The sequence below is a fragment of the Dermochelys coriacea genome, chromosome 8 (genome assembly GCF_009764565.3).
Source record: "Dermochelys coriacea isolate rDerCor1 chromosome 8, rDerCor1.pri.v4, whole genome shotgun sequence".
NCBI classification, from domain to species: domain Eukaryota; kingdom Metazoa; phylum Chordata; order Testudines; family Dermochelyidae; genus Dermochelys; species Dermochelys coriacea.
Genome location: NC_050075.1, coordinates 106,412,901 through 106,437,628, shown reverse-complemented (window position 1 = coordinate 106,437,628; position 24,728 = coordinate 106,412,901). Strand labels below are relative to the sequence as shown.

Sequence of the window (24,728 nt, the reverse complement as noted above, 5' to 3'; positions counted from 1 at the left end):
TGGTAATATCTACCTCTATATCCTCATTCCCATTTATCATGCTACCATTATCCCCAAGATCCTCTTTAGCCTTATTAAAGACTGAGGCAAAGTATTTGTTTAGATATTGGGCCATGCCTAGATTATCCTTAACCTCCACTCCATCCTCAGTGTTTAGCAGCCCCACTTCTTCTTTCTTAGTTTTCTTCTTATTTATATGGCTATAGAACCTTTTACTATTGGTTTTAATTCCCTTTGCAAGGTCCAACTCTACTCGACTTTTAGCCAGTCTCACTTTATCCCTACATGTTCTGACCTCAATAAGGTAGCTTTCCTTGCTGATCTCTCCCATCTTCCACCCCCTGTATGCTTTCTGCTTCATATCTGCTTTGCAGTTCCCTTTCACTCCCATTAAAGAGTCTCCCTTGGTCATCGTTTCTCACCCCAGACCCAGCTGGTGAAGCACATAGGAAAAATATCATACACTTGATCCTTTGGGTTATTTCCCTAATGTCTCTGACACACTTCCTTGTCCTCATTAGTTACCTATACCCCATCCCCGCATGTGCCTCCTCCTTCCACACCACCTTTTTCTACGTCACCGAAAGCAAATCATTCTCCATCTCCTTTTTTCATACTCTCAGATTTTCCCAAAATGCACTCTGCTCCAGGAGTGTCAGAAGCTTCCTAAAAGCAGGGGGCCACGAGGACCTGAACCGTGGCCCTTCCCCTTCCGCCAAGCCCCATCCCTGCCAGGCCATCTTTCTCCCCCAAGATCCTACCACCTGCTCACTTCTCTCCACCCCCACCCTCCCATTGCTCACCCTTAAGGCCACTAGAAGGTAATGGAGCCATGGTCTGCCCACCCCTCTTCCAGCACACTTGCTCTGCTCCAACTATTTGGTTAGGACTGGAGCTCCTCCATCCAGAAATTGGGGCCAGAGCAACTGGACTGTACCTTGCATCTCTAGTAGCTGTTCAATGCAGGCATCTAGCAGGAGCGGGAGCAGCCACGCGATCTGAATCCCCTGAAGGCAGTGTTTACACTCTGACATTTGGGGGTGGTGAGACTTACTGTCTTTATTCTGGAATTTAATTAAACCTGCACCAGCTGCTGTGAGTCAGCATCTCTCTAATAGAGGCAGTGGCACTGTGCTGACTGATGCCTGCAGAGGAGCCAGCCCTAAAGTGTCTGTAAGCCAAGGTTGGTATTCTTTTAAAAAAAAAAAAAAAAAAAGAGAGAGAATTTCTCTCTCTCTCATAACAACAGCTCTTCCCACATGTTACTATCAGAGGAATCTCTCCACATGGCACAGGGCGTTACCTTCCTGTCTAAGTTTGTTACCATGTTGCCTTTGAAATCAAAGCTTCGGGAAGCTAGCTGTTGAGGTAGATTGTCTGAATGAACTCGCTCTGTATCCTTTATAGCCAAAGTTTGCTGGCTGAGTGCCCCAGTGCCAAGAAACAGACGTAATGCAGAGCACCCATTCCTCGCCCTTTACAAGGCTGTATTGCTCCTTAACCCTCTGTGCTCAGGTACACAGAGGCAGATATCATCCCTTGCACCGGGGAAGAGCCAGGCGAAGCCAAAGAGCGGGAGGCACTCCGCGGTGCCGTCTTAAAGTAAGCACATGGGCTTTGTTCAGCTAAGTGTGTGTGTGACATGGCAAGGGAGAGGCAAAGCCACCCAAGGAAACAGTCATGTGGCTTGAGCTGAATTCCCCACCCATGCTGTTGGAAGGGGCAAATAAGGATATGGTTAGGGATTCGTAGAAGTCCCTGCTAAACACATTCCCCAGCTACTCTGGCCACACCCTCTCCCCAGCAGTGCTGCCTACTCTGAGAGCAATATTGGCCAGCTGCTAACTTCTGGTGGAGAAGACACTGTGGTGCTGCAATCCCTTTCTGGGCAGACGTTTTACAGTCGGAGGCCCTGAGCTCTGCCACTCCCCGGAGCGGACTAGAGTTGGGTAGATCTGTGCCAACGCAGCTGCCGCTTGCATGCCATAGCGCTCTGTGCAGTACGTGTCAGCTAGCACTGTGTATGTGATTGCCTGGGGTGGTGTAGAACAGGCCAGTGGACCCCTCTGCATGCGGCACGGAGTTGTGGCAGGTCTGCGCCGCTCCCTCGTGTGGCAGGCCTTTGCACTTGGAACCGAGAGCACTGCCTCACTTGCTCCAGGCTGGGAAATGCAGGCAGCCAGAGCGCAATGTGAGCCAGGCGCTTGGGGAAGTGCTTCAGGCAAATAACAAAATGACTGTTAACAGGGACCTAGGGTTGTTTTTCTAGCCCTCTGCCCTGCATGGAGATAGGGCTTAAATTTCCCCTCTGTCTCTTAGACTGAGTGATCCTCAATGAGGTCAAGGTTGAAGTGATTGATAAAGCAGTGAAATGAAGCTTTCTTACTGCTTAGCCTGTCACAAACAGTGGCTTGAAATTAGGTTCCACTCTGTAGAAACATGGGGTTCGCCACGCTGGATCAGACCGTTGGGCCTTCAGCAGTGGCCAATCGCTGTGCTTCAGAGTGAGGTAGAACCATTCCCCCTCGCCAGATGAACACATTGTGATGGGGGGGGAATCCCTCACCAGTGCCCGCACACCGTAGTGGGGAGGTGTGGTTTAGGGATTATAGCAGGAGCCTGGAACCTCCGAGGTCACATTCCCATATGTGGCTCTGGCACTCAGACACTGTATTGCCTTGTGGTCCTTGAATCCCTCTCTGACTCATTTGCCCCATCTGTAAAATGGGGGTGATTATAGTTAATATTTGCAAAGTGCTTTGAAAATCTGGCCAAAGGCTCTGGAGAAATGCAGGGTGTAATTATCAGCTCATGCCTTGAAGCGGGAGGCTAGATTACTCTTTTAATGTAACCCTCTTAGCTCACAGAGCTGAAAATGTCACACAGTGCTCATAATTACCCGGGCTCCTTTAAAGATTCTCTTGTGCTGTTGCCTCCTTTATTCTGTTGGCTCACAAGCAACTGGTCACGATTGCCAGTTCTACATGCTTTAGTGCAATGGTTGTCCCAAATTTGAAGCATTATAAGGCCATGCCTGTGAGAAGGTGCAGTTATTCTTAGAGGGAGAGTCTGTTGTAACATAGAGAGAAGCCTTTAGCCATTAAGCCTTTTGCCTCTGCAATCTGGGGTGCAAAACTCAGCTTTAGGTTACAAGGGAAGGAATTTGGATCCAAAGCCTTCAGTCAACATCACAATCACTGAGTGGTTCAACATAGACTATGTGGGCAGGGGCTAGGACTAGACCAGCGGGAGTTGCCAGCACAAAGCCCAGTTCTAGAGAAGGCTAGTCCCTCGCTTTGATGCCCAGATTTAAGTGGGAGGGAATATTTGTATTTAAGCTGTTGAAACCTACAAAAACCAGTGAGGCCTGTGTGTATTGTAGGAGCCTCTGTGACCTGCTTTCAGCATTGTCTCTTTTCTGTTTTTAGTGGTGGCACGCCCAGTACCCGAATAACGCCAGAGTTTTCCAAATGGGCCAGCGATGGTGAGTGTTAGATCCATAAATTACTGTTCCATCCAGAACATGAAGATCTTCTCCTGCAGGTTTGGATGGGGGAGGGGGGTTTTATCTTGCACTTTTTTCGAGTTGCAGCCACTTGCCTCTGTAGTGGTCATTGTAACTGCATGTCAATAGAAGCATGCAGTGATCTTGTGTATACATAGTTCTTTGATCCCAAACAGTATCATTAAGCATATTCGGTACTTGCAGAACACCTTTCTTCTGAGGATATCAGAGGTCCCCACACATATTCCTCATCGTGGACCTTTGAGGGGCAGACCCCAAGATGGAGATGTGCCTAAAGCCTTGGAGAGAGTCAGTCAGAGACAGGGCTAGAACTCTGGCATCTTGGGCTCCCACTCCTGGGTTCTGACCATTAGGCCACACCAACTTCCTGTTGAGCTGAATGTCATAAAATCGTGTCTGAATTAAAGGAACAAACCAGCTGGTGACTGCTTGGCCTGGTGACACAGGATGCCAATTGGTAACTAGTGGGTCTCTGGTGGTGGGAGCCATATCTTGCCTCTTGGCACTGAGGGTCAGACTGGAATCATATCTGTAGAGAACAGGGAGTTTTCAGGCCAGCAGTCAAATAGTGAGGGTGGTGTCCTGGGGGCACTGCCCTCTGTGGTAGGAGTGTCTAGTAGCATGGTATCTGAGGAGCCTGCCCAGCTGGTCAGGAAGTGTCTGTGCAATAATGGACATGGTAATGGAAGTTCTCCCTCCCCAGCAGAAAACACACTGCCTTGTGTCATCTCCTCCATTCACTTAAGCAGCTGTCAGAGCTGCACTCCCCAATGCCGCTGTTCGGTTGCTGGTGGCTTGACCCAGACACATGTTAATGCTGCCCTTTTTTGCTGCCTTCCCATTTTTAAAAGAACAAATGAGGTTAATAATGTCATCTCTGGTGTCAGCATAAGAGAATAGTGCCTCCTATTGCTGTTACCAGGGAATTCTTCCGTTAGTCCAAGTGGCAGAAGCCTGTGCTTTTAGCATGGAAGGTCTTGGCTTCTGTCCCAGCTGAGGATACATGGTGGAGGCTGCCCACAATAATGATCTGCAACAAAGAAAATGGTTTGAGCTGTGATTTACATTGATACTCATTTGGGTATCTTTGGGGGTTTTTTAAACCCATCGGGGGGTGGTTTTATTTTTAAATGCCAGTGGCCCCCTGGCACATACCAAGCCCTACAGTAACAAACTAGTGGGAAGTGTGAGCAGCCCCCTGGTAATAAAGCTTGACAGGTTCCCGCTGTAGAGCCCCAAGCACATCAAAACATTGGGTAAGTGCTGTCGTCCCTGCTTTCCAGAAGAGGGAACTGAGGAAGAGCGGTGTTAGGAGACAAGGCCTCTGTTCATAAGAGTCTGCAACCAGGGGCTTGGGCAACTGCACGCTACCAAACCAGTGTGGGGCTTGGGGATGAGGAAATACGGTCTCACCAAGGGCACGATAAATAAGTGTATTAAATATTCTCCGTGCTTAATCACTTTCCTGTATGTGACACAGCACCCACATAGCTTCCTAAGAGAAGAGAGAATAAACTGCCTTGGATAAGGGAAATTGGAGTACTTACCGCAGACGGTGAATTAAATAAATCAGCTCTCCTTCAGTAGCTGTATCGGAGGGTTGGTGAAGAAGCAACAGCTCTAGTGCTTGGTATTAGCTTTCATTTCTATAGTGCTTGTCACCCAAACACATCACAAGCTGCTCTGCATAGACTCTGACCAGGATTTTCAGAAGTGGCTCGTGACTTTGAGTGTCCCACTTTAAGATACCTTGTAGGAGCCAGATATGCAGAGGGCAGGTGCTTGGCAATTTCAGTCAGGACTCTTTAAGGCATCTCTGGCTGGGTGCCCAAAATCCCTCAGTCACTGGAAAATCTTGGCTTTTTATTTTTTTTTTTCCTCTTGTGGGGCAAATTTCATCCAGTCCTGCCTTGCTGGAAACTCAGTCTGCATGGCTGCTGTAGCAAATCTTTTCTGAAATAAATCTTAGCTGGTACAACCAGCAAATGCCACGGGGCCGTCTGTTGGAAGCGAGGCAAGGGTGGAATTTTCATTTTCCCTCTTGGATCTTAGGCCTTTCAGACAGCCAGGAACAGGCAGTCTCAATTCTGGGAAAGTGACTCCTGGGTCCTTTGCTCCTGCACCTGTTACATGTTTAGACTCTTTCCTTTTATTAAATGCCCTGTACCTTCCCTCCACAGAAATGCCCTCGACGAGTAACGGGGAGAGCAGTAAACAGGAGGCTCTGCAAAAGACCTGTAAGAACAGCGACATCGAAAAGTGAGTATAAAGCACACAGTCCTGCCCATTCTGTGGAAGTGAAGTAACTGCCCCCAGCTCTCTGAGAGTCAAGGTAACTCAAAGAGGCACGCACTGGCATATTTTGGCACCCTTGACCACTGAAGCAGTTATCCCTGAAATAAGCTACGTCCATCCCAAACATCAGCATTGCATTATCTCCGCTCTTAGCTCCCGCTGTCCGAAGTGGCTGATAACTGGGGGTTCCACCATCATGGGGAGAGGCCTTCTGTTTTTCATGCTCCGTAGCAATTCCTCGTCCACAAAGGAAACACCCCACCTCTGTGTCTTGGCGCTCAGTGCAGTGATCTCCAGCAGGCATCTGGTGTGGAGCGGGGATGGCTGTGTGCTTTATTGGTAAGCTCCCTGTGTTCTTCAGAATCCCTCTCCTAAAGGAAGCCCCTATGCTCTCTTTCCTTGCCCGCTCAGACCCTGTTTTGGTACCTACTTATTCCATCCTTCTATCCATGGGAAGGACTTGCACCAGCACAAAGGCTGCCCTTTGAGGACAAAGGCTGAATACTCTTCACCATGGAGCCAGTCAGCATTGGTCCTTGTGTGAGCCAGAGAGGGTCACTAATATGAGACACCCTGAGCCTCCATTTCCCAGGATCTAAGCATGTTTCATCTGCAGCCTTCTGCCCCTGATTCAGGAGCCTGCGACCCAGCATTTAAGCTGTGTGATGATCATCTACTTCTCCAGCTACTTCCAGCCACAACATGCACATACTCATCGCCTAGGACGGAGCCATGACATGCCCTTGGCACTGTTTGTTTCAGATTTCTCTCTTTTGGGGATGCCTTCTCCCCCCACCTCAGAGTGGCTTGCCCCTTCCCACCCTCTTCCTAAATGCTTGTGGGGAAACTCTGGCTGTTTGGCACCTGGCCCTGTGAGGGCCTCTGGAAATCCCAGCCTAGTACTCTCAAGATCCTCCATTGCTGCTGTGGATCATTTTAATTCCCTTTTTAAAGAGAAAGTCAATTATTGCCTAAAATCAGCACTGATCAGGCAAGGAATAAAACGGCTCTGAATGAGACCAAAGCAGTGGGGAAAATCTCTGTGCTTGCAGATTCCAAATAACTTTTTCTCAGATTAGTTTGAAATCCAATTCCTTCTCCTCATCGACCTGCCCAGGCCTGACTTCAGGTTCTGTGTCCCCTACAGACTGGAGACATCTAACAGCTAAAGCTTTAAGAAGCACTAGTGCATGGTTAGGTGTTAGCTGAGGTAATTCTCTGCTGCCCCGACCTCTGGTCTTGGGACCTTATTTTTCTGTTTTAAAACCCCTCTACCCATGTGTCCTAGACATGGGCGATCCACACTGCTCATAGTCTACGTAGATCTGATGTTTTCATGCTTCTCAATCAGTGGGTTGAAACCAAGACCATAGAATTTTAGGATTTGACAACACTGCAACAGGAGACCTAGCTTTCAAAGTAGCTACTCTTGTGTTTTGTGTCAGAGGTGTTGAATCCCTTAGCAATAATCCATTGGCCTCTGTCTCACCCTCCTTTGGTTTGTTGCTCATCCTTCAGTAGGGCCTCCTAAGCTCTCCTTAGAGTCAGCGACTCTACCCTCCCAAATCCACTCCTGTTGAAAAGCTAAAAGGATTTGTCTGTTTCCAGAACACTTGAGCTCAAGTGATAAATTGACCTTACCTCCTTGATCAGGTTATTAAAGCTTGGTCTAGAGTCTTTTGAAGGATCCCCAAGCACTTTCCAGACAACACGTAGAATAACTACATTGTGAAATGTTTCAGAGTAGCAGCCGTGTTAGTCTGTATTCGCAAAAAGAAAAGGAGTACTTGTGGCACCTTAGAGACTAACAAATTTATTAGAGCATAAGCTTTCGTGAGCTATAGCTCACTTCATCGGATGCATTTGGTGGAAAAAACAGAGGAGAGATTTACACACACACACACACACACACACACACACACACACACACACACACACACACACACACACACACACACACACACACACACACACACACACACAGAACATGAAACAATGGGTTTATCATACACACTGTAAGGAGAGTGATCACTTAAGATAAGCCATCACCAGCAGCAGGGGGGGAAAGGAGGAAAACCTTTCATGGTGACAAGCAAGATAGGCTAATTCCAGCAGTTAACAAGAATATCAGAGGAACAGTGGGGGGTGAGGTGGGAGGGAGAAATACCATGGGGAAATAGTTTTACTTTGTGTAATGACTCATCCATTCCCAGTCTCTATTCAAGCCTAAGTTAATTGTATCCAGTTTGCAAATTAATTCCAATTCAGCAGTCTCTCGTTGGAGTCTGTTTTTGAAGCTTTTTTGTTGAAGTATAGCCACTCTTAGGTCTGTGATCGAGTGACCAGAGAGATTGAAGTGTTCTCCAACTGGTTTTTGAACGTTACAATTCTTGACGTCTGATTTGTGTCCATTCATTCTTTTACGTAGAGACTGTCCAGTTTGGCCAATGTACATGGCAGAGGGGCATTGCTGGCACATGATGGCATATATCACATTGGTAGATGCACAGGTGAACGAGCCTCTGATAGTGTGGCTGATGTGATTAGGCCCTATGAAATGCGTGCATCCATCCTGTCCCATCATAACCCTGCCCCAGTTCAACTCCCAGTCCTGCTGGAGCTGCTGGAAGGCAGGCAAAACTCCTTAGAAATTACAGGGGTAAAGTTTACTGGCTTATTAACTCTTCTCAAGAAATTCCTCATTTAAAGGAACAAGGAGAGCTGAGATGCTTTTATTTAAAGGCCTTTATTTCTGTCAGGATCAGACAGTAAGATGGTGTTGGAAGTGGATTCCCACCTTTCCCTTTCTTCCCCTGTGAGATGTGTGTGTGATATAGTTTCTGTCCTGCTGTTTAAGGAGCCTGGATGCTCTGCATGTTTGTCTGCGTAGCGGGGGTTTGAGTTAAATTAATTGATAACAGCGGTCAGACCTAGAATCCTACAGAAAGTGGGGGAGGAGGTGTTTCATACTGTCTGACTGCTTCCCACTCCGCTGAGGAGCCATGATATATGGTGACCCAGCCCAACAGGCTAAACTGATTCATCTTCAGTTCCTGTTTCTTAATCTGGAGCTAAATTGGTTTAATTTTTCTTGTTTGGGGTGGCACTTGCAGGAAGTTCTAGGCCGAAGCACTTTGCTCTGTTGTTCATAACTTTAATTTTTGCTTTTAAATCTGGGTGTTATTGATTGGTGTGTTAAGCTCCATGTAGCATCTGATTAGCATTTTAAAAAGTTTAGAAGCACATGGTTTATCACCTGTGTCAGCTGTGCTCTCCATTTCGAACAATGGGTAATAGAGTTAGTAGTGATTCCATTTATTGATCCTACTGTGATAAGAATGACATTCCTTCCCCCCCATTCCAAAAATAAGTCTAGGCATGGAGAGTATTTTTTTAATTAGCTAATACGATACAGTACACTGTCCTTGTTTTGGCATGCCACTGATGTACTTTGGTTGAAAGTTAATGGAATTTGCACTTCAGGCTTCCTTAGAAGACTCTCTTGCAACCAAATTGACAAGCCTAGAGATGCAAGGAAAATCCACACTGATTTCCCCACCTCCATGTACTATGACAGGTCTCCATTGTTTCCCATACCAGTGACCTAGCTCCTTGCATCATCTGCGTTTGAACGGCAGATAGTAGCCACTGGTTGACAAGATGGAACTAGGATTGGTCTGGGGATGAATACACTCGGAGCATTGAGATCTAGTGGGACTTTCCAATCTTGACTCCATTAACTTTCTGAAGCAAGGCTGTTTAGTTCTAAAGGATTAGTAAAGGGGGGATAGGGTAGGGAGAAGGGTGGCTTAAGTCCTCAGCAAATGAAACGCACCTCTGGTTGGACTGGAGACACGGCTTTGCATTGGGCTTAGAGAGAGTAATCAATTCCTGTAACCGTTCAGACATGTGCCTGGTCTCCTCCACTAGTGGAGACACACTTCTGGGATTTGTAGTTGTGTGTCAGGACTAGCTGGGAGCTGCAGAAGCTGTGACCTCTTTTCTCCCTTCCCCCTCCCTCCTAAGACGTTATCCAAGTAACCTGGCGCCATTTTGAAATCAAGGTTCCCAGGGGTTAAAAGCCAGCATCTTAATTCAGAGTGCCAATGTTCAATTTTGCTTTCTGCCACCAAACTAGATTGCAGGCCAGCGAAAGAGTCTGGGTTAGTGGCCCACTGGGTCACCTCCCATTTGTTTTCCTCAATTTTGTGTTGTCATAAATTCATTCCAGTCCGTTGTGGTTGATCAGTTTATCTCAGTCAGGGCAGGGAGCGCTGCTAGCATGATATATGACATGAAACATTGTAGCCAGCCTCTCCATGAATCACTCCAGCTGTTTGGTGTCAGCATGAAAGCAAACAGGCGCAGGCTGCTGAGTGTTGACTGCGATGAGCTCAGTATGGGAAGAGACATGACGTATGAATGTTTATTTAATAATTCTCTAATATTTCCAGCGGAGTGTGACTATGCCTTTTGCGGGGGGGAAGCGGAGGGGAGGTTGAAGGGGGAAACTCTAATCTGTTGGGGTGGGTCATAAATCAGGCAGACAACATCATTAATCAGGGATGGAACAGAACTGGAAGGAGGTGGGACTCGAGCTGCCATCTATGCTGGGAAGGGGCTGTGCCCTTTTTTTCATAAAACAAATCTTGTTTTGGATTCCAGTTAGTGCCATCAGTGCTGCTCGCATAATAGCAAACTAAAGCACCAGGCTGTTTAAGCAAGTGCGCTACCTTTGCTATAAACCTTGCGACTTAAGCCCACCAAGCATTAAATCCCTTTATAATTATCTTCTTTATATAACACTTCATGCTCATCGTGCTTCGCTGGACGAGCTGCTTGTTGTGTTTAGGAGAGGGGTTTAGAGAAGAAAAGTCATGGCGTTTGTTTTCTTTTCATTGCTCTTCCTCTTCCCCCCCCCCCCCCGACCTTTCTGAAACAGCTTTAGAAAAACACCGATTCCAGGGGAGCTCGGCAGCCCTGGCAAAACTAGTGGAATTGAAGCAAACGAAGGTGCTGGGTTGGCTTGGTGTGGCCTGAAGAGTCTAATCACTGAGAGCAGCACATGAAATAGCAATGGCTCTCTTCTGGGGGCTTCTCTCCTGCTCGGACATGGCGCTGGAGATGGGAGCAGGGTGGGTGTGAAGTCAGAAGATTATCGCTGGCCTAAAAAGACAGATCTACACTTAAATCAGCATGTTGAAGGAGACTGGAGAGAAGATGCCATGAATTCACACATCAGGATAATCTCTCCCAGCCCCAGCTTCGTAGATGTCGAACCATTAATGGGTTTTGGATGCCAATGCAAAAAAGCAGATAGAGAAGAGTAACAATAATACTGAGCTTGTGCTATAGTGCACATGGGGCTCTACAGAATAGGTCCCTGCCTGGAAGAATGTACTTTCAGAGGACCTGATGCTGCGGTTGGTTCCTCAGGGATTTGCCTGCACTGAGCCAAATGCAAGATTGAAACCCAAGTTAAGACAAAAAAAAAAAAAAAAGAGCAGTGACCAGTCTGGGGATGGGCTGAGGCTGAATCATGCTGTCACTGGGCAGAGTAGAGTGCTGCACCTGTCTCGGGGGGTTACTTGTGGATTTTTTAAAGGTTCTGGTTCTCCCTTGAAATGCTATCGCCAGTACATAGTAAGTGCACAGAACTTTTGCCACTGTGTAACGTTGCTCTTCAGAAAGGCTGGTGAATAGGTTTCAGGGTTCATGTAGGGTCATGTAGGGTCATTAATCTGTGTTAGCGTATCCCGTGGGGCTGAAATTCAGAATGATTTTGCCAGGGAGGAGAGAGCCGGGCTGAGATTCTTAACTTAGCCCCTTGTCTCGAGCTATGAAGAGAAATTGCCTGTACAGGTAATAGTTTAAAACAATAATATCACCATGCCAACCTAGCTCTATCTAAATCCTGGTTAGTCTTAGTTAGCAATTCATCTGCAGCCTGGCAGGGTATAAAACTCAGCAAGGCAAACTAACCAAGGGAACTCGGAGCTGTCGGTGAGCCTGGTATCTCCCTTTACTTTAGGTGCACCCAGGAACATGGGGAATCTGCTTCCCTGGTTACACCTCCTCTGTATACACATGTTCTGCAGCTGCCTATAGTGGAGGAACTATATAATGCTTTAGATCCTAAAGGCCTCAGGCTGTAAATCTGGGGCCAGAGATGCATTTTCCACTGAGTCCAGTTCCTGGCTCTGGGACACTTGTATTCCTCCTGCCACAACTAATCAAGGAAGGATGTTTTTGTGTCAGAGGTGCAGTTCAGGCATCTTTGCCCTTCAAGTCTCTCTCCTCTTTTTTTTTTTTTTTTGTTAAGTTTCAGAAATGCTGTTAACTTTAATTTGCGGAGTTGCTTCTCGAGAGTGAAAAATCGATGGGGGGCTATCACAGTGTGAAATTCGACTGTCACTGTTGAGCTATAGAGTTAGCAAGATGTCTGAGAAGGTAAAAAATAAATCGTGGCCCAGCAAGTGCTCAGCTGTGCTATTTCAAAAGGGATATGAGGCTGATGGCCCGTTAGAGGGTATTTCAGTTAGATGGATGATGATTCCCTGTGAAATATTGGGGTTATTCCATAGGTAAGAGAAACTTTAGCTTATAAAACACAAACAGCTGCCTTCTTGCAGTTTAATTCTGCCCTTGGATGTGTGAGCAGCTTGTCAGAGAGAGTTGGCCCTAAAATCAGCCTTTTCCACTTAATGATGCCTCTTATGAGGGCCTCTTGACCCCATTGCATTGTTTGCAGTATTTCAAGGATTTGACTGAATGTTTTCTCCTAGAATGCATCCGATGAAGTGAGCTGTAGCTCACGAAAGCTTATGCTCTAATAAATTTGTTAGTCTCTAAGGTGCCACAAGTACTCCTTTTCTTTTTGCGAATACAGACTGCTACTCTGAAACTTCTCCTAGATTGTAAGCTTGATGGGGCAGGACTGCCTTCTTAGTGAGGGTTTGTGTGATGCCTCACACACTGGAGCGCCTAGGCCCTACTGTAATACAAATAATAAATAAGAATTATTATTAATCATAGGCTGAATTCTGAGTTTGATCAAAATGTTCCCATATTCATTCTGCTCACTGGAGGATGGAGGCTTCAGCAGGGTGTGATCAAACACCCTGTCCTGGGCAATACATTGTCAGCTAGGCCCTGCTTCATTAACAGACCTGGCTGTGCTTACCTGTTATGTACCAATTTTTTATGTGACCACTATATAAAATAGTGCTTTAGTTTTGTGTGTACTAACTCCAGAAAATAAGGGGCTTAGAATATGGATTTCTGGCCCTCTAAGCTGATAATGGCTACCATGGTAGCATTCAGAGGTCACGGTCATGCTCTCCATTATGCTGGGCACTGTACAGACTCATAAAGAGAGTCCCTGAGCCAGGGAGTTTACCATCTAGTACATTTATGACTGGTACAATCTAGATTAACCCAAATGGGAAGTGAGTGGTTGGGGCAGAGGGGGAAATGGCTCTATGGGTAGACCGTTATTGCTCCTCAACTTTGTCTCTTTCTGATGGTTTCTGGTTTCTTTTTGCCTAACACTTGGTTAAAATGCAATATAAGGAAACCTAATGTAAATACAATTGGCCCCTTCAGTGGCTTTATGCTGCCTTCTTTTCACAGCTAGGGAGCTGGCTGCCTAGCTGAATTGCCACCAATTCTGGTCCATTCGTTCAGCATACAAGGAGACATTCAATAGCCTAAGTGTAAACGTTCCAGGGCAGGCTGTGTGATTCCAGGAAACTACCTTGGGGAGATGTTATCGTGACGCCCTGGTAACTCCCAATCAATTATCATTAATTGGAAGTTCTGCAAAATGTATCAACTAGAGGCTAAAGCCCTTAGAAAGCTGCAGAGCTCTTTGAATTCATGATGCTTCTGTAGCAGCCTGGAAGATTGTAGATTACGGCCACCTTCGTTCTTTAATATAGAAGCACGGCCTGTTTAGACTACAGATCTCTGCGTTATATGCCCCGTTGTAATCCAAATAGGTTATCCTTAGGGTGTGTCTACACTGGAGCTGGTGGTGCAATTTCCAACTCTGGAAGATATACCTACCTGCTAGTGCACTAGAAATAGGCATGTCTGGACAGTGCGACAGGGCAGCTACGCCAAGTGCAATCCTGTCAGAAACACTAGCTACATGCTCAGGGCAGCTGGCTCATCCCACCGCTCACACCATCGCAGCAACACTGCTATTTGTAAGCTATTTTAGCTCAATCCAAGCTAGCGCGCGTCTTGTCTACCCAAGCTGGAAGTTCTTGCTCCAGCTCCAGTGTTAGATATCCCCTTGGAACAAGATGGAATACTGTCTTCTGCAACCTGTCGTCTCCGTGTGCCACGGCGCTGCGTTAAAGAGGAGAGCTGCATTTTCAAACGGCACAGGCTGTCCTTGGAGGCTTCCCCTGTATTGCAACAGGGAGCCCATGCGTGAACCCTGCTAGAAATACTTTTAGCAGCACTAGTATGGGTAATGCATTTGAAAGGCGACCTGACATATTAAAGTCTCAGATATAAAATTTTCTATATTTGGGAACTTTGCCTAGAAAATCATTTCCTAAATTGGCCATTGCTGCTTCAATAGAGAATCTTGCTGCATCAAAATAGTCTTCTGGGGTAAGACCTTTCTTTGATAGCTGCAGCTTCTTCGGTAAAGCAATGTGATTGCATTTATTTTCTCTTTGGAACAGGGGACATAGTCTTTAAAACAGACTCCAGGGGTCATCCTTATTCAATCTCCCAGATTTCATGTAGAACCGTAATTACTCAAATGGCGCACTTAGAATTTTGGCGTAGGCTCAGCGTTTCTCTAACCTCCTGTTTAAATCACCCTCAGTGGCTAGTGGATACTATGTAGCCCTACAGATGCCTCTAAACATGCTGACTCGGAGGCTCCTTACGTTCTGAATGTTCAGTGGTGCCATCTGGTTCCGTTTTGATTGGGGCTGGGCATGTGTCCTGATGAAATGCAGGCCAAAAAAAAATCAGCCAGCACCTGAATTTACTCCCTTCTTCTGTAAAGATGTTGTTGGGCTCTGTGTGCAGGGGAAGTGTGAACGCGTAATTAATTCTTCTGAAGTTTAATTGTTTGGGGAATCTATACCCAGGTCCCAACTAAATGCAGCTTAGAATGCCTCCCCAGGATGGTAAGCCCCCCTCAGTGGTATTGCAATGGTGCATGCAAGTGTAAAAGAAATAATTCCTCTGCGGGGAGAAAGGAGATAATGTTTTTGGTTTGCATCAAGATGAAATTAGTCAGAAGCGAACTCCAAGCTTGGCAAGCAGCTGCTGGTATTAACAAGTTGTGCAAGCAAGTATAAAATAGAGGGGCTCGTGACTCCTAGAGCCTTGGTCCAACATGTGTGTGCCCTTGCATGCACCCCACTCCAAATCCACAACTTAGAACATGGAAATTAGAAGATGGAACATTGTATTATTCATAACTTGGCAACCAGGAGCCAGGGCATTTCGCCAAAATAAACTTTCCTCTATAATTACAGGTGAAGCAGCATTCTTTAATATCTTACAATACAAAAACATACATTAATCAAGGCAAGAGGGCTTTTTTTTTTTCCCCCCCAGAGGACAATAAATTAGCCTCCGTGCCAATACATGTGACAGTCCTTTACGGGATTATAAATCAGCCTTTTAAGCGAGGCTAGTTTATAAACAAACCCAATAAATGAGATTTTTAGTTTGGTAATGGGGAAGCTAGCTTCTAAAATATTGACGTCTTGCCAGAAGAGTCACTTGCACACTGGCATTCTCAGCGACAGGCAGATTTATACCTGCTAAGGATCTGGCCCCATCTGTCTCAGCTGCTCATCCAGTGAAATAAAAGCCCAGTTTATCTGCCCCACTGATAGCCCGCACCTTCTGGGTTGCCATGTAGTCAGTCTGCCACAGATGTCTGACACTGGAGTTCCTGCAAAGTCCTGAGGCTCTTAAACTGTGTGGTTGTATCACGTTTGCCCCCTTTTAAAGCCCTCTGGATAAAAAAGTATTTATGAATGTAGAAGGTTCCTTTTTGCCTGGCTGTTGGTCACACGCTGTTTTACCTTTGGGTCCAATCCTGCAGTCCTGTCCACACGAGTGCCTGTGCAGAGCGCCAGAGACTTCAGCAGGACTCCACATGGGTCTGCCCAAATGGATCGGATTGCAGGATCAGGGCCTTTACTTGTGAGAGTGCAGACAAAGTTGAATGCGGGTGACAGGCTAGCCTGTCAGCTGAAATGTTTTTAACTCTTTGGTCCCCAAGAACCGAACTTCACGGTTCAGAAGATGAAGTAGGTTGTGATCTTTAGATGGTGCAGGACTACGGCTGGTATTGAGGCTGACATGGGATGGGAGTGAGAGGCAAAGCTACCTCATCACATTGTGCCATTCCTGGATTCTGAATAAGTACCTCCCTTACTATTTACACAGCACCAAAGCTATGCAGGGGCTTTATGGACTAATAAAACATCGTCCCTGCTCCACAGAACTTGCAGGCTAATTTAGATGTAAATTGAGTGGTAGGAAAGAAGGGGTTGGGGCACGGAAGGAAGGTCACAACTATGTGCTTGTGGATTTGCATTGTTTTGTTGGTTGCATCATGATTCTATTAAATCAAATCCATTCCCTTCCCCAAAAATTATTCCATTGTAGGCTAGTGACCTAACCCCTGCCCTTAGCGAGAGAAAATGGAGTGTTTTCTGTCCCTATCAACTTCTTGAGGAGAAGAATGAATAGTCTATTTAAAAAACAATTGCCCATGAGTTTGTTTGAAGTATGGTAAATTCACCCACCTGCCCTCAATGAAAACACAAATAAATGTGTAAGGAAGAGAAGGGAAGGTCAGAATATCAAGTGTCAAAAGTATCTCATGAAATTTTATTGGTGGTGCATTTAATCAGCGTTAAATGTTTGTACAAGGTACATACAAACCGGAGTTGTAAAAATTTATGGAATATTCTGTACAGTGTGACTATTTATGAAGAAGGGAAAATTTACACCCAGCTGAAATAAACAAACCAGAGGGATGTTTTATGGAGAGCGCTAAATGACAGAGTTCCTTCAGTGAAATCCAAGGGAGGTGGGGCCCTTTCAGAGCCTGCCATGCCGAAGGCTTCCCTGTCCCTCATGATGTTGTGGTTTGCATCACACCCTGGCTCCTGAATACACAGGGAATTGAATGCAATGGCATTCTTCTCTGCCTGTTATGTGTAACTGTCCTGTGCAGTGAATCCCTGCAGAACGGCTTCAATAGGCATCCTGCAGGGATGAAGACTTTTCCCCCTACAAACAGCTCTGATTCCTGAGCTCATCTTGATCTGACATCTCTTGCCACTTTTCCCAAAGGGGAGTCTGTAGTAACCTGTTGCGAAAGGTTAACAGAAGTGAGTCACGCTGACATCAGCATTATTTTTTCTTTTGGTCAAGTATTTTGTTGAGAGCGCAATCCTCGGTGTATTGAGAGATTCCAGGGCTGCAGAATCAGAGATAATTTAATGAACAGAATTGCTTGTGATTGCCCACTGGGAAGTCAGGTGGGAATTGCTTGGTTTAATTTGAAGAAACAAAGTTCGCGTGCATGCAAATGACCATGGGATGTGGAGGGCGGGTTGGGGGGGGGCTTGACTCTCCTAACCCATGATAGCTGAGTAATGGTGCTAATTGACTTACACAGAGATCATTTTCTCTTGCGTGGTGCATCCATTTCCTTCTGCTGTCCAGTACCTGAACAGAGCAGGTGTTCAGTTGGGGTTTGCTAAATAGTGGTGGGGAGGAGTGTGTCTCTTTTTCAGTGTAAAAGTAAAACTTCTGTGAACAAACTCTAGAAATATACTTCTGATGCTATTTTTAGGTACTGTCCCAAATTCTGTATCCCCAGTTTTGTAAAACTCCTTCCTGTCTTGCAACAGACACAGCCGCGGGTTGCTGCATGGCTATCTGGTTGTCCACAAAATCCAGTGACTAGAGCATGAATGGCTTTGGTCAAAGCTTCATCTTCAACGAAGCTTTAGGTGCCTCTTTCCCCTGCTACAGGTCACATTGCTGTGGTTCTCCAGCCAAAGGGCAGATACTGTGCACCTGTAAACATTGTGAGCATAGGACCCTCTATCTTGAAACTGAGTGAGCCAGCTTCATGGTGCTCCTGGCCTTTATTGGCTACAGAATGCAAGAGACAAGTGTGTTCTGAATACCTATCACTGGGAGAGGCAAAGGGAGACGTGGCAGCAAAGCAGTGGGCATATGTAGTGATGACTAGGTGAAATGCTGGGGCCAGAGGTCGTACCTAGACAGCATGCCCTCACAGCTGCAGTAGCAATAGTACGTCCTAGATCTCTAAGTAGTTTACCAAAGTTGGGGAGCCTGGTTGTCCATATGGGTGAAATTTTAGAATTGGCACGCAGAAGGGTCAGATGACTCTACCAATGTCACACAGCAATAGAGCTGTGGCTGGAACCCAGGAGTCCTGACCTCCCGTCCAGTGCACTGTCTGCTAGTTATTCTGCCACTCCCAGCCTGCTCCAGACAAACAAGTGTAATGGGTGGGAGGTGTCTGATGGAGTTCCCAGCTTGCCTATTGCAGGAAGAATTGCTGTTGAGTGATGCTTAGCTTTAGGATACATGCAGCTGGTTGACGGTAAAATACATCAGTTGAACAGCTGTTGTTCTGAGGGGTGTGGCCACTGCTGGAGCCAGGCACATGGAAAGTGACTCCTCTCTTTACCCCTCCTTGGAGGAAGCTTCAGTTTCCTATGTACTAAGGTTCTCCCGTGGACCTCATTTCCTCCCTTTCTCTGGAAGCAGCAGTGTGAGTAGCTCTCATTTTGTTTGGACTCTGAGCCTTGTGTCCTTTGTTTCTGCTGCTTCAGGAGGCTTTCCCAAAATCGCAACTGCCAGATGGGCACTTATGGCCAAACGCTATCTCGAGTCACGAGATGGGGCAGGGTCTTACACACTGACTAGATCCTTAGGGTTTGTTCTGAGGTAGAGCTTGACGGGGAGGCATCGGGAGGTTAAAGGCTCTAGTGGCTGAGCTTTGATCAGAGCTAGGAGAGGTTGCACTTGTTAAAACTCCCTCTCTACCGAATGCACCCCAGCCTTTTAATAAATGTATATTTAACAATGTCTGGAGCATATGAAGTGATAATAACTAAATCGATAGCTCCCACATTGATTGTCCAGGATCCTTCCAGCGTGACGCACACAGCCATGCGGTAATTTTCCAGCTAACTAGCGCCCTGATCTACAGCCCTCCTATTGATTGGCCATTGTATCAGGCAGGTTCTGAGTGCTATTGCTTATATCTCTATTCAGCATCCTTTTCTGCTTTCATTCATTTATTACTGGACAGGCGCAATTATCTCAGCGACTTTCCAAAATTGGCTGATAGGATCAGCCCTTTAAATTTCTTTAAACAAGCCATTGCTCTGACTCTGGTTGGGCTGGGACTGAGAGAGAAACTCTCTCTGTTTTAATGTGAACATGGAAGAGTTCGATTAGCGCTGAAATTTTCTCCATCACCCACTTCTGCTTGGTTACCTGGAGAGGATCTGGTTTCTGGCAGAGCTCAAATGCCATCAGAAATCTCCTCATGCCTTCCATGAGATAGAGAGGAGAATTTGCCTCCAACGTCGTCTCACTGTATCCTTCAGCATTCAAGTGCAGCAGAGCCCAGGTCAGGTGGGCAAGTGAGAAGGCTCTTGGCAGCCTTAACATTGGTGGCCCGTCCTGCATTGCAGGCTAGAATTGGAGCTGTGAGAGCTCTGCACGGATTGTGTCCAAAGAATGCTCCGTACTAATTGTTCTTAACCCCAAGTAGGCCTGCAGTGCCCCTTCCATCTGCACCCTCTTGAGCTCTGGTTTTGCTCAGAAAAGTGACTCTGAAGCTCCTTTACTGCCCAGATCCATTTCCACTGTAATTCCTAGCTGCTTGCTTTCCTGCTATACCCAGGGTTTTTCATCGTGTTGGCTCTGTCCAGCCAATGTGGCAGTGGGAGAAACTAGCTAGATTCCATTCTGCTTATAAAGAGTCAACAGAAAGATGGCCATCTAAGTTATGTTTCCAGAGCCTTGACTAGAGGTGGTGATTACTAATACACAAAGGAACAAGTACATGGGTGTTCTGGGACTGCTGCTTATTATCCCAGTCATAGTGGTTTCGATGGACCCTGCCTCAAACCACTTGCTGTATCCACCTGTTAGCTCACAATTTGCTAAATAAGTGCTTTGGGACAGAGGCTGGCTTCTGATACCAGTGTTACTAGAGTACATAGAATAAATTCTACATTCTCAGATTGTGGGTTTTGCTTGCTGTTCTTCTGACATGGAAGCTGCATAGATTTGACCTGAAATTAACTTAGAATGAATTATAAACTGCTCCACTGTTCCTCAGCAGCGAGCTCCTTTTCTAGCCACAGCCCCATTGCAATATCTTGAAAAAGGTTTTAAGAGGAAAGTCAAAAGGAGCTTAGTTATGTCTACACAGTGGAAAGGCCTGTGTTTCTCCTCTTCCTCTCCACCCTTCTCAGAAGCTCTCATCTTCCATCCCATTTTCTCAATGTTGCTATCTGCCTTTTTCTCAGTTGCCAACTAACTCTTTTTGTCAGCCTGGCAGAATCATGAACACGTCTTTGCCTGTTCTTATGACAGCCTGTGTGACAATATAATGCTGCCTGTCAAAAATGACCCCAGGCAAATGGGCAAGCAGGGCTTGCAAAGCTGCTTTTAGATCTAGCTCCTTGATATGGTGTCTGCAGCTTTGGCTTTCCGCTCCATCCCCTCTCCTTTTCAGTGCCAGTAATCTGAAAAGTGAGACTTCATTTATCAGAAAACCGTTGCATCCTGTCTGTCCTGGTGCAACATGTGGCATTCATGTCCCGAGCAATCGGGGCCAGGATCCCAGCAGAGGCAGTGCACCTGTTTTTAGATTCATACATTCCAAGGCCAGAAGAGACCATTATGATCATCTAGCCCAGGGGTTCTCAAACTGTGGGTCAGAACCCCAGAGTGGGTCACAATCCCGTTTTAATGGGGTCTCCAGGGCTCGCTTAAGACTTGCTAGGGCCAAAGTCAAAGCCTGAGCCCCTTCAGCCCTGATTGACATGGCTCAGGTTACAGGCTCCCTGCTAGGGGCAGGGGAGCTCAGGCTTTGGCCCCGGCCCCGCCACCTGGAGTGGCAGGGTTCGGGTGGACTCAGGCTTTACTTCCCCCCTCCTGGGGTCATGTAGTAATTTTTGTTGTCAGAAGGGGGTTGCGGTGCAATGAAGTTTGAGATTCCCCTGAGAATCTAAGCTGACGTCCTGCATAAGACAGGCCATAGAACTTCCCCGAATAACTCCTAGAACAGGTCTGTTAGAAAAACATCCAACCTTGATTTAAACATTGACGGTGATGGAGAATCCGCCCCAACCCTTGGGACATTGTTCTAGTGGTTACTTACTGTCATGGTTAAACATTTATTCCTTATTTCCAGTCTGAATTTGTCTAGCTTCAACTTGCTGCCGTAGCATCAGGTTATGCCTTTCTCTGCTAGGTAGAAGAGCCCATTATCAAATATGTTCCCCATATAGGTACTTACAGACTGTAATCAAGTCACCCCTTAACCTTCTCCTTGTTAAGCTAAATAGACTGAGCTCCTTGGTTCTATCATTGGAAGGCAGGTTTTTCTAATCCTTTAATCATCCTCTGGGGGTCTTCTGTGAATCCTCTCCAATTTATCAACCTCCTTTTTCAATTGTGGTACCAGAACTGGACACGCTATTCCACCAGTGCCAAATACAGAGATAAAATACTCCCTACTTCTCCTCGAGATTCCCCTATTTATGCATCCCAGGATCGCATTAACCCTTTCGGACACAACGTCACACTGGGAGCTCATGTTCAGCTGATTATCCACCATGATCCCCAAATCTTTTTTCAGAGTCGCTGCTTCCTGGGATAGAGTCCCCCATCCTGTAAGCATGGCCTATACTTGTTCCTAGAAGTATATATTTACATTTAGCCATATTAAAATTTACAGTTTGCTTGTGCCCAGTTTACCAAGGTATTCAGATTGCTCTGTATTAGTAAACTGTCCTCTTCGTTATTTACCTCCTTCCCCCAATTGTTGTCATCTGCAATCTTTATCAGGGATGATTTTATGTTTTCTTCCAGATCATTGATAAAAATGTTAAATAGTGTAGGGCCAAGAACTGATCCCTGCAGGACTTCACTGGAAACACACCTGCTGGATGATGATTCCCCATTTACAATTACATTTTTGAGATCTATCAGTTAGCCAGCTTTTAATCCATTTAACATGTGCCCTGTTAATTTTACATCTCTATAGTTTTTTAATCAAAATGTCATGTAGCAGCAGGTCAAATGCCATACAGAAGTCTAAATATATTACATCAACACTATTACCTTTATCAACCAAACTTGTAATCTCATCAAAAAAAGGTATCCAGTTAATTTGGCAGGATCTCTTTTCCATAAATCCACATTGATTGGAATTAATTATAATCATCTCTAGTCAAGTCCTTTATTTTTTTATTAATCAAGTTCTTTATGACCTGCTCCATTATCTTGCTCAGGATCGATGTTAGACTGACAGGCCTATAATTACCCAGGTCAGTCACATCACATAAATACTGGCACATCATTAGCTTTCTTCCAGTTTTCTTGACCTTCTCCAGTATTCCAAGATATATTGAAAATCAGCATTAGCTGTCTCCTGAGCCAGCTCTTTTAAAACTCTTGGATGAAAGTTATTTGGACTGCTTATTTCAAAATGTCTAATGTTAATAGCTTCTATTTAATGTTCTCCTTAGGTACTAGTGGAAAGGAAAGAGTGCTATCACCACCATGTGATATGACTACTTTTTGCTCTTGAGAAACACACCTTCCCAGCTCTAGAGCAGCACTTAGAGCTTTGTTGGGATGGCGTTGACCTGGGGCCTCTTGCAGTGATAGGGAAAGAAGGGAGTAAAGGGTCATGACTCCTGTTTCCACCATTTAGTTTCTGCTTAAACACATTCTGTATAATGTTACCTACCCAAAATCCTTCTCTTTTTCAGATCCCTGCAGAGGCTTTATATGCCAGTGTGTTTGCCAGAGCTTCTGGCAGAAAGAATGCAAAACATGGCCTTCTTAATAACCCTCCATTTCAAATAGTCCTTTACATATGCTGAATTTGTTTCTTTGGACCTTGTCACTGCATCTTCTGCACCTACCAAAAGGACCATGAATTTAACTTTTGTAAATCATTACCCAGTAGCCCTGACTTTCATCATTTCTTGCAGAATTACAGAAGACTCTGCAGTGACAACATTTGAAGCGTTAAAGGCTCGTGTCCGGGAGTTAGAAAGGCAGCTTTCCCGTGGAGACCGCTATAAATGTCTCATTTGCATGGTGAGTAGCACTCCAGTTGTGGCAATGAATCAGAAAATGTCTCGGTACCTTTGACTTGTCTTTGCTGAGGTGGGAAAAGGGGTGAATCCTACTAGTTTGGTAAGGTGAATGCATCCCTGTCCTTGCACGAGGAAGGAAAAAATCTCTTCCTTTCTCTGGCTAAATGTGTTGCAAGTTTTTTTCCAGGTGTTTCTGTGTGTGTATCAGTTATATCATTTCATTGGTGTTCGTAGCAGTCTGTGTTAGGAGCAGAAATTTCTAACTTCATGGGACAGCGTTCCCCTTTCAAATTGACCATGCAGACTCCCAAGTGCCTGTGTTCTTCTCTTCCTGCATGTGCAGAGTTGCACATGCCTAAGGAGAGGAGAATGCCTGATTTGAGACCCACCATGTGGCTTGAAGGCAAGAATTTTACCTGTGCATTTAAAAGTTGCCTATGTCCTGTTAGTTATGTGTGTGTTGTCGCTTTGGCTTCCCTAAAGAAGGGCTGCAGCTCCCTCTAATGGCTCAGAGCCTGCAGCTTTTTGCCTCTCTCGTTTGGTTTTATTTCCAAGCTCTGTTTGAAGAAAACGTTGCTTGGATGGAGTTGCCAGTGAAACGGCTGGTACTAGATGGATCAGGCAGACTCCCATCTCTGATTCTAGGCCTGACATACGGTCTGTTGTTGATTCCCTCTCTCGTTAATAAATCACTTGAAAAGACTAGCGCGCAAATAGGTGCTGCTGAAATGTCTACAGTATTCTCAGTAGCTAGTTAAACTATTCCAGCAGAGTGGGCAGCTGTGATGAGAGTTAATCTTATCCCTTATCTCTGCTCTTGCATAATCTGGTGACCTTTCCATTGGAATAATGGTACGTGGGCACAACTTCCCTACAATAAAAGATCCATGGAATAACCGTGGCTTGCCCAGGTCTACTGACTCAGACTCACAGGGCTATAAAATTGCAGTGTAGACGTACCACTCTAGCTAACCAGGCTGAGCCATGTCACCACCAGGTGGGTTATGGACTTCTGTCAGGCAAAGAAATGGCCTACAGGAGACTTTCTACCTCTGTTACTCTTGAGCTAAAGTTTAGATTCCTGCTTAGTTTTCACTCAGTTCTGAAGTCAGTGAGAGTTTGCCTGATTTCTGTGCTTTGTTTCTGTCTGATGCATCACACCTGGCTCACTGTATATGGAGCAACTCCTGAGCTGTGTTCTTATTAAGATGGGAAGAATGGGAAGCGTTTACTCTGGGTAACTGCCCTTTTCTCCTGCCCCCTCCCCAAAGTGAATACCCTGGTGACATAGTTGTAGGCTGGGAATCAGCCAGCCTTTTATGTGACAAGAATGTCTTTGCTTTTTCTCTTCAGGACTCTTACACAATGCCCCTGACTTCCATTCAGTGCTGGCATGTGCACTGTGAAGAATGCTGGCTGCGGACTCTGGTGAGGCACTCGGCTACTTTCTCATTAACTCATAGACTTCTCCCTCTCCCCAGACATGTACTTACATTACATTACAGGAGAGGTTCTTG

General features: G+C 45.8%; 1 protein-coding gene across 7 annotated transcripts in view; it reads left to right on the top strand.

Moving 5' to 3' along the window:
* RNF220 (ring finger protein 220) overlaps positions 1–24,728 on the top strand; it is a 337,705-nt gene that overhangs the window by 296,590 nt on the left and 16,387 nt on the right. For all 7 annotated transcript variants that reach the window (XM_038412892.2, XM_038412891.2, XM_038412890.2 and 4 more), the window contains 5 exons: positions 1,516–1,602; positions 3,429–3,484; positions 5,707–5,785; positions 23,104–23,212; positions 24,565–24,639. In XM_038412892.2, the coding sequence (XP_038268820.1) occupies positions 1,516–1,602; positions 3,429–3,484; positions 5,707–5,785; positions 23,104–23,212; positions 24,565–24,639 (406 nt within the window). The remainder of the gene's footprint in view (positions 1–1,515; positions 1,603–3,428; positions 3,485–5,706; positions 5,786–23,103; positions 23,213–24,564; positions 24,640–24,728) is intronic.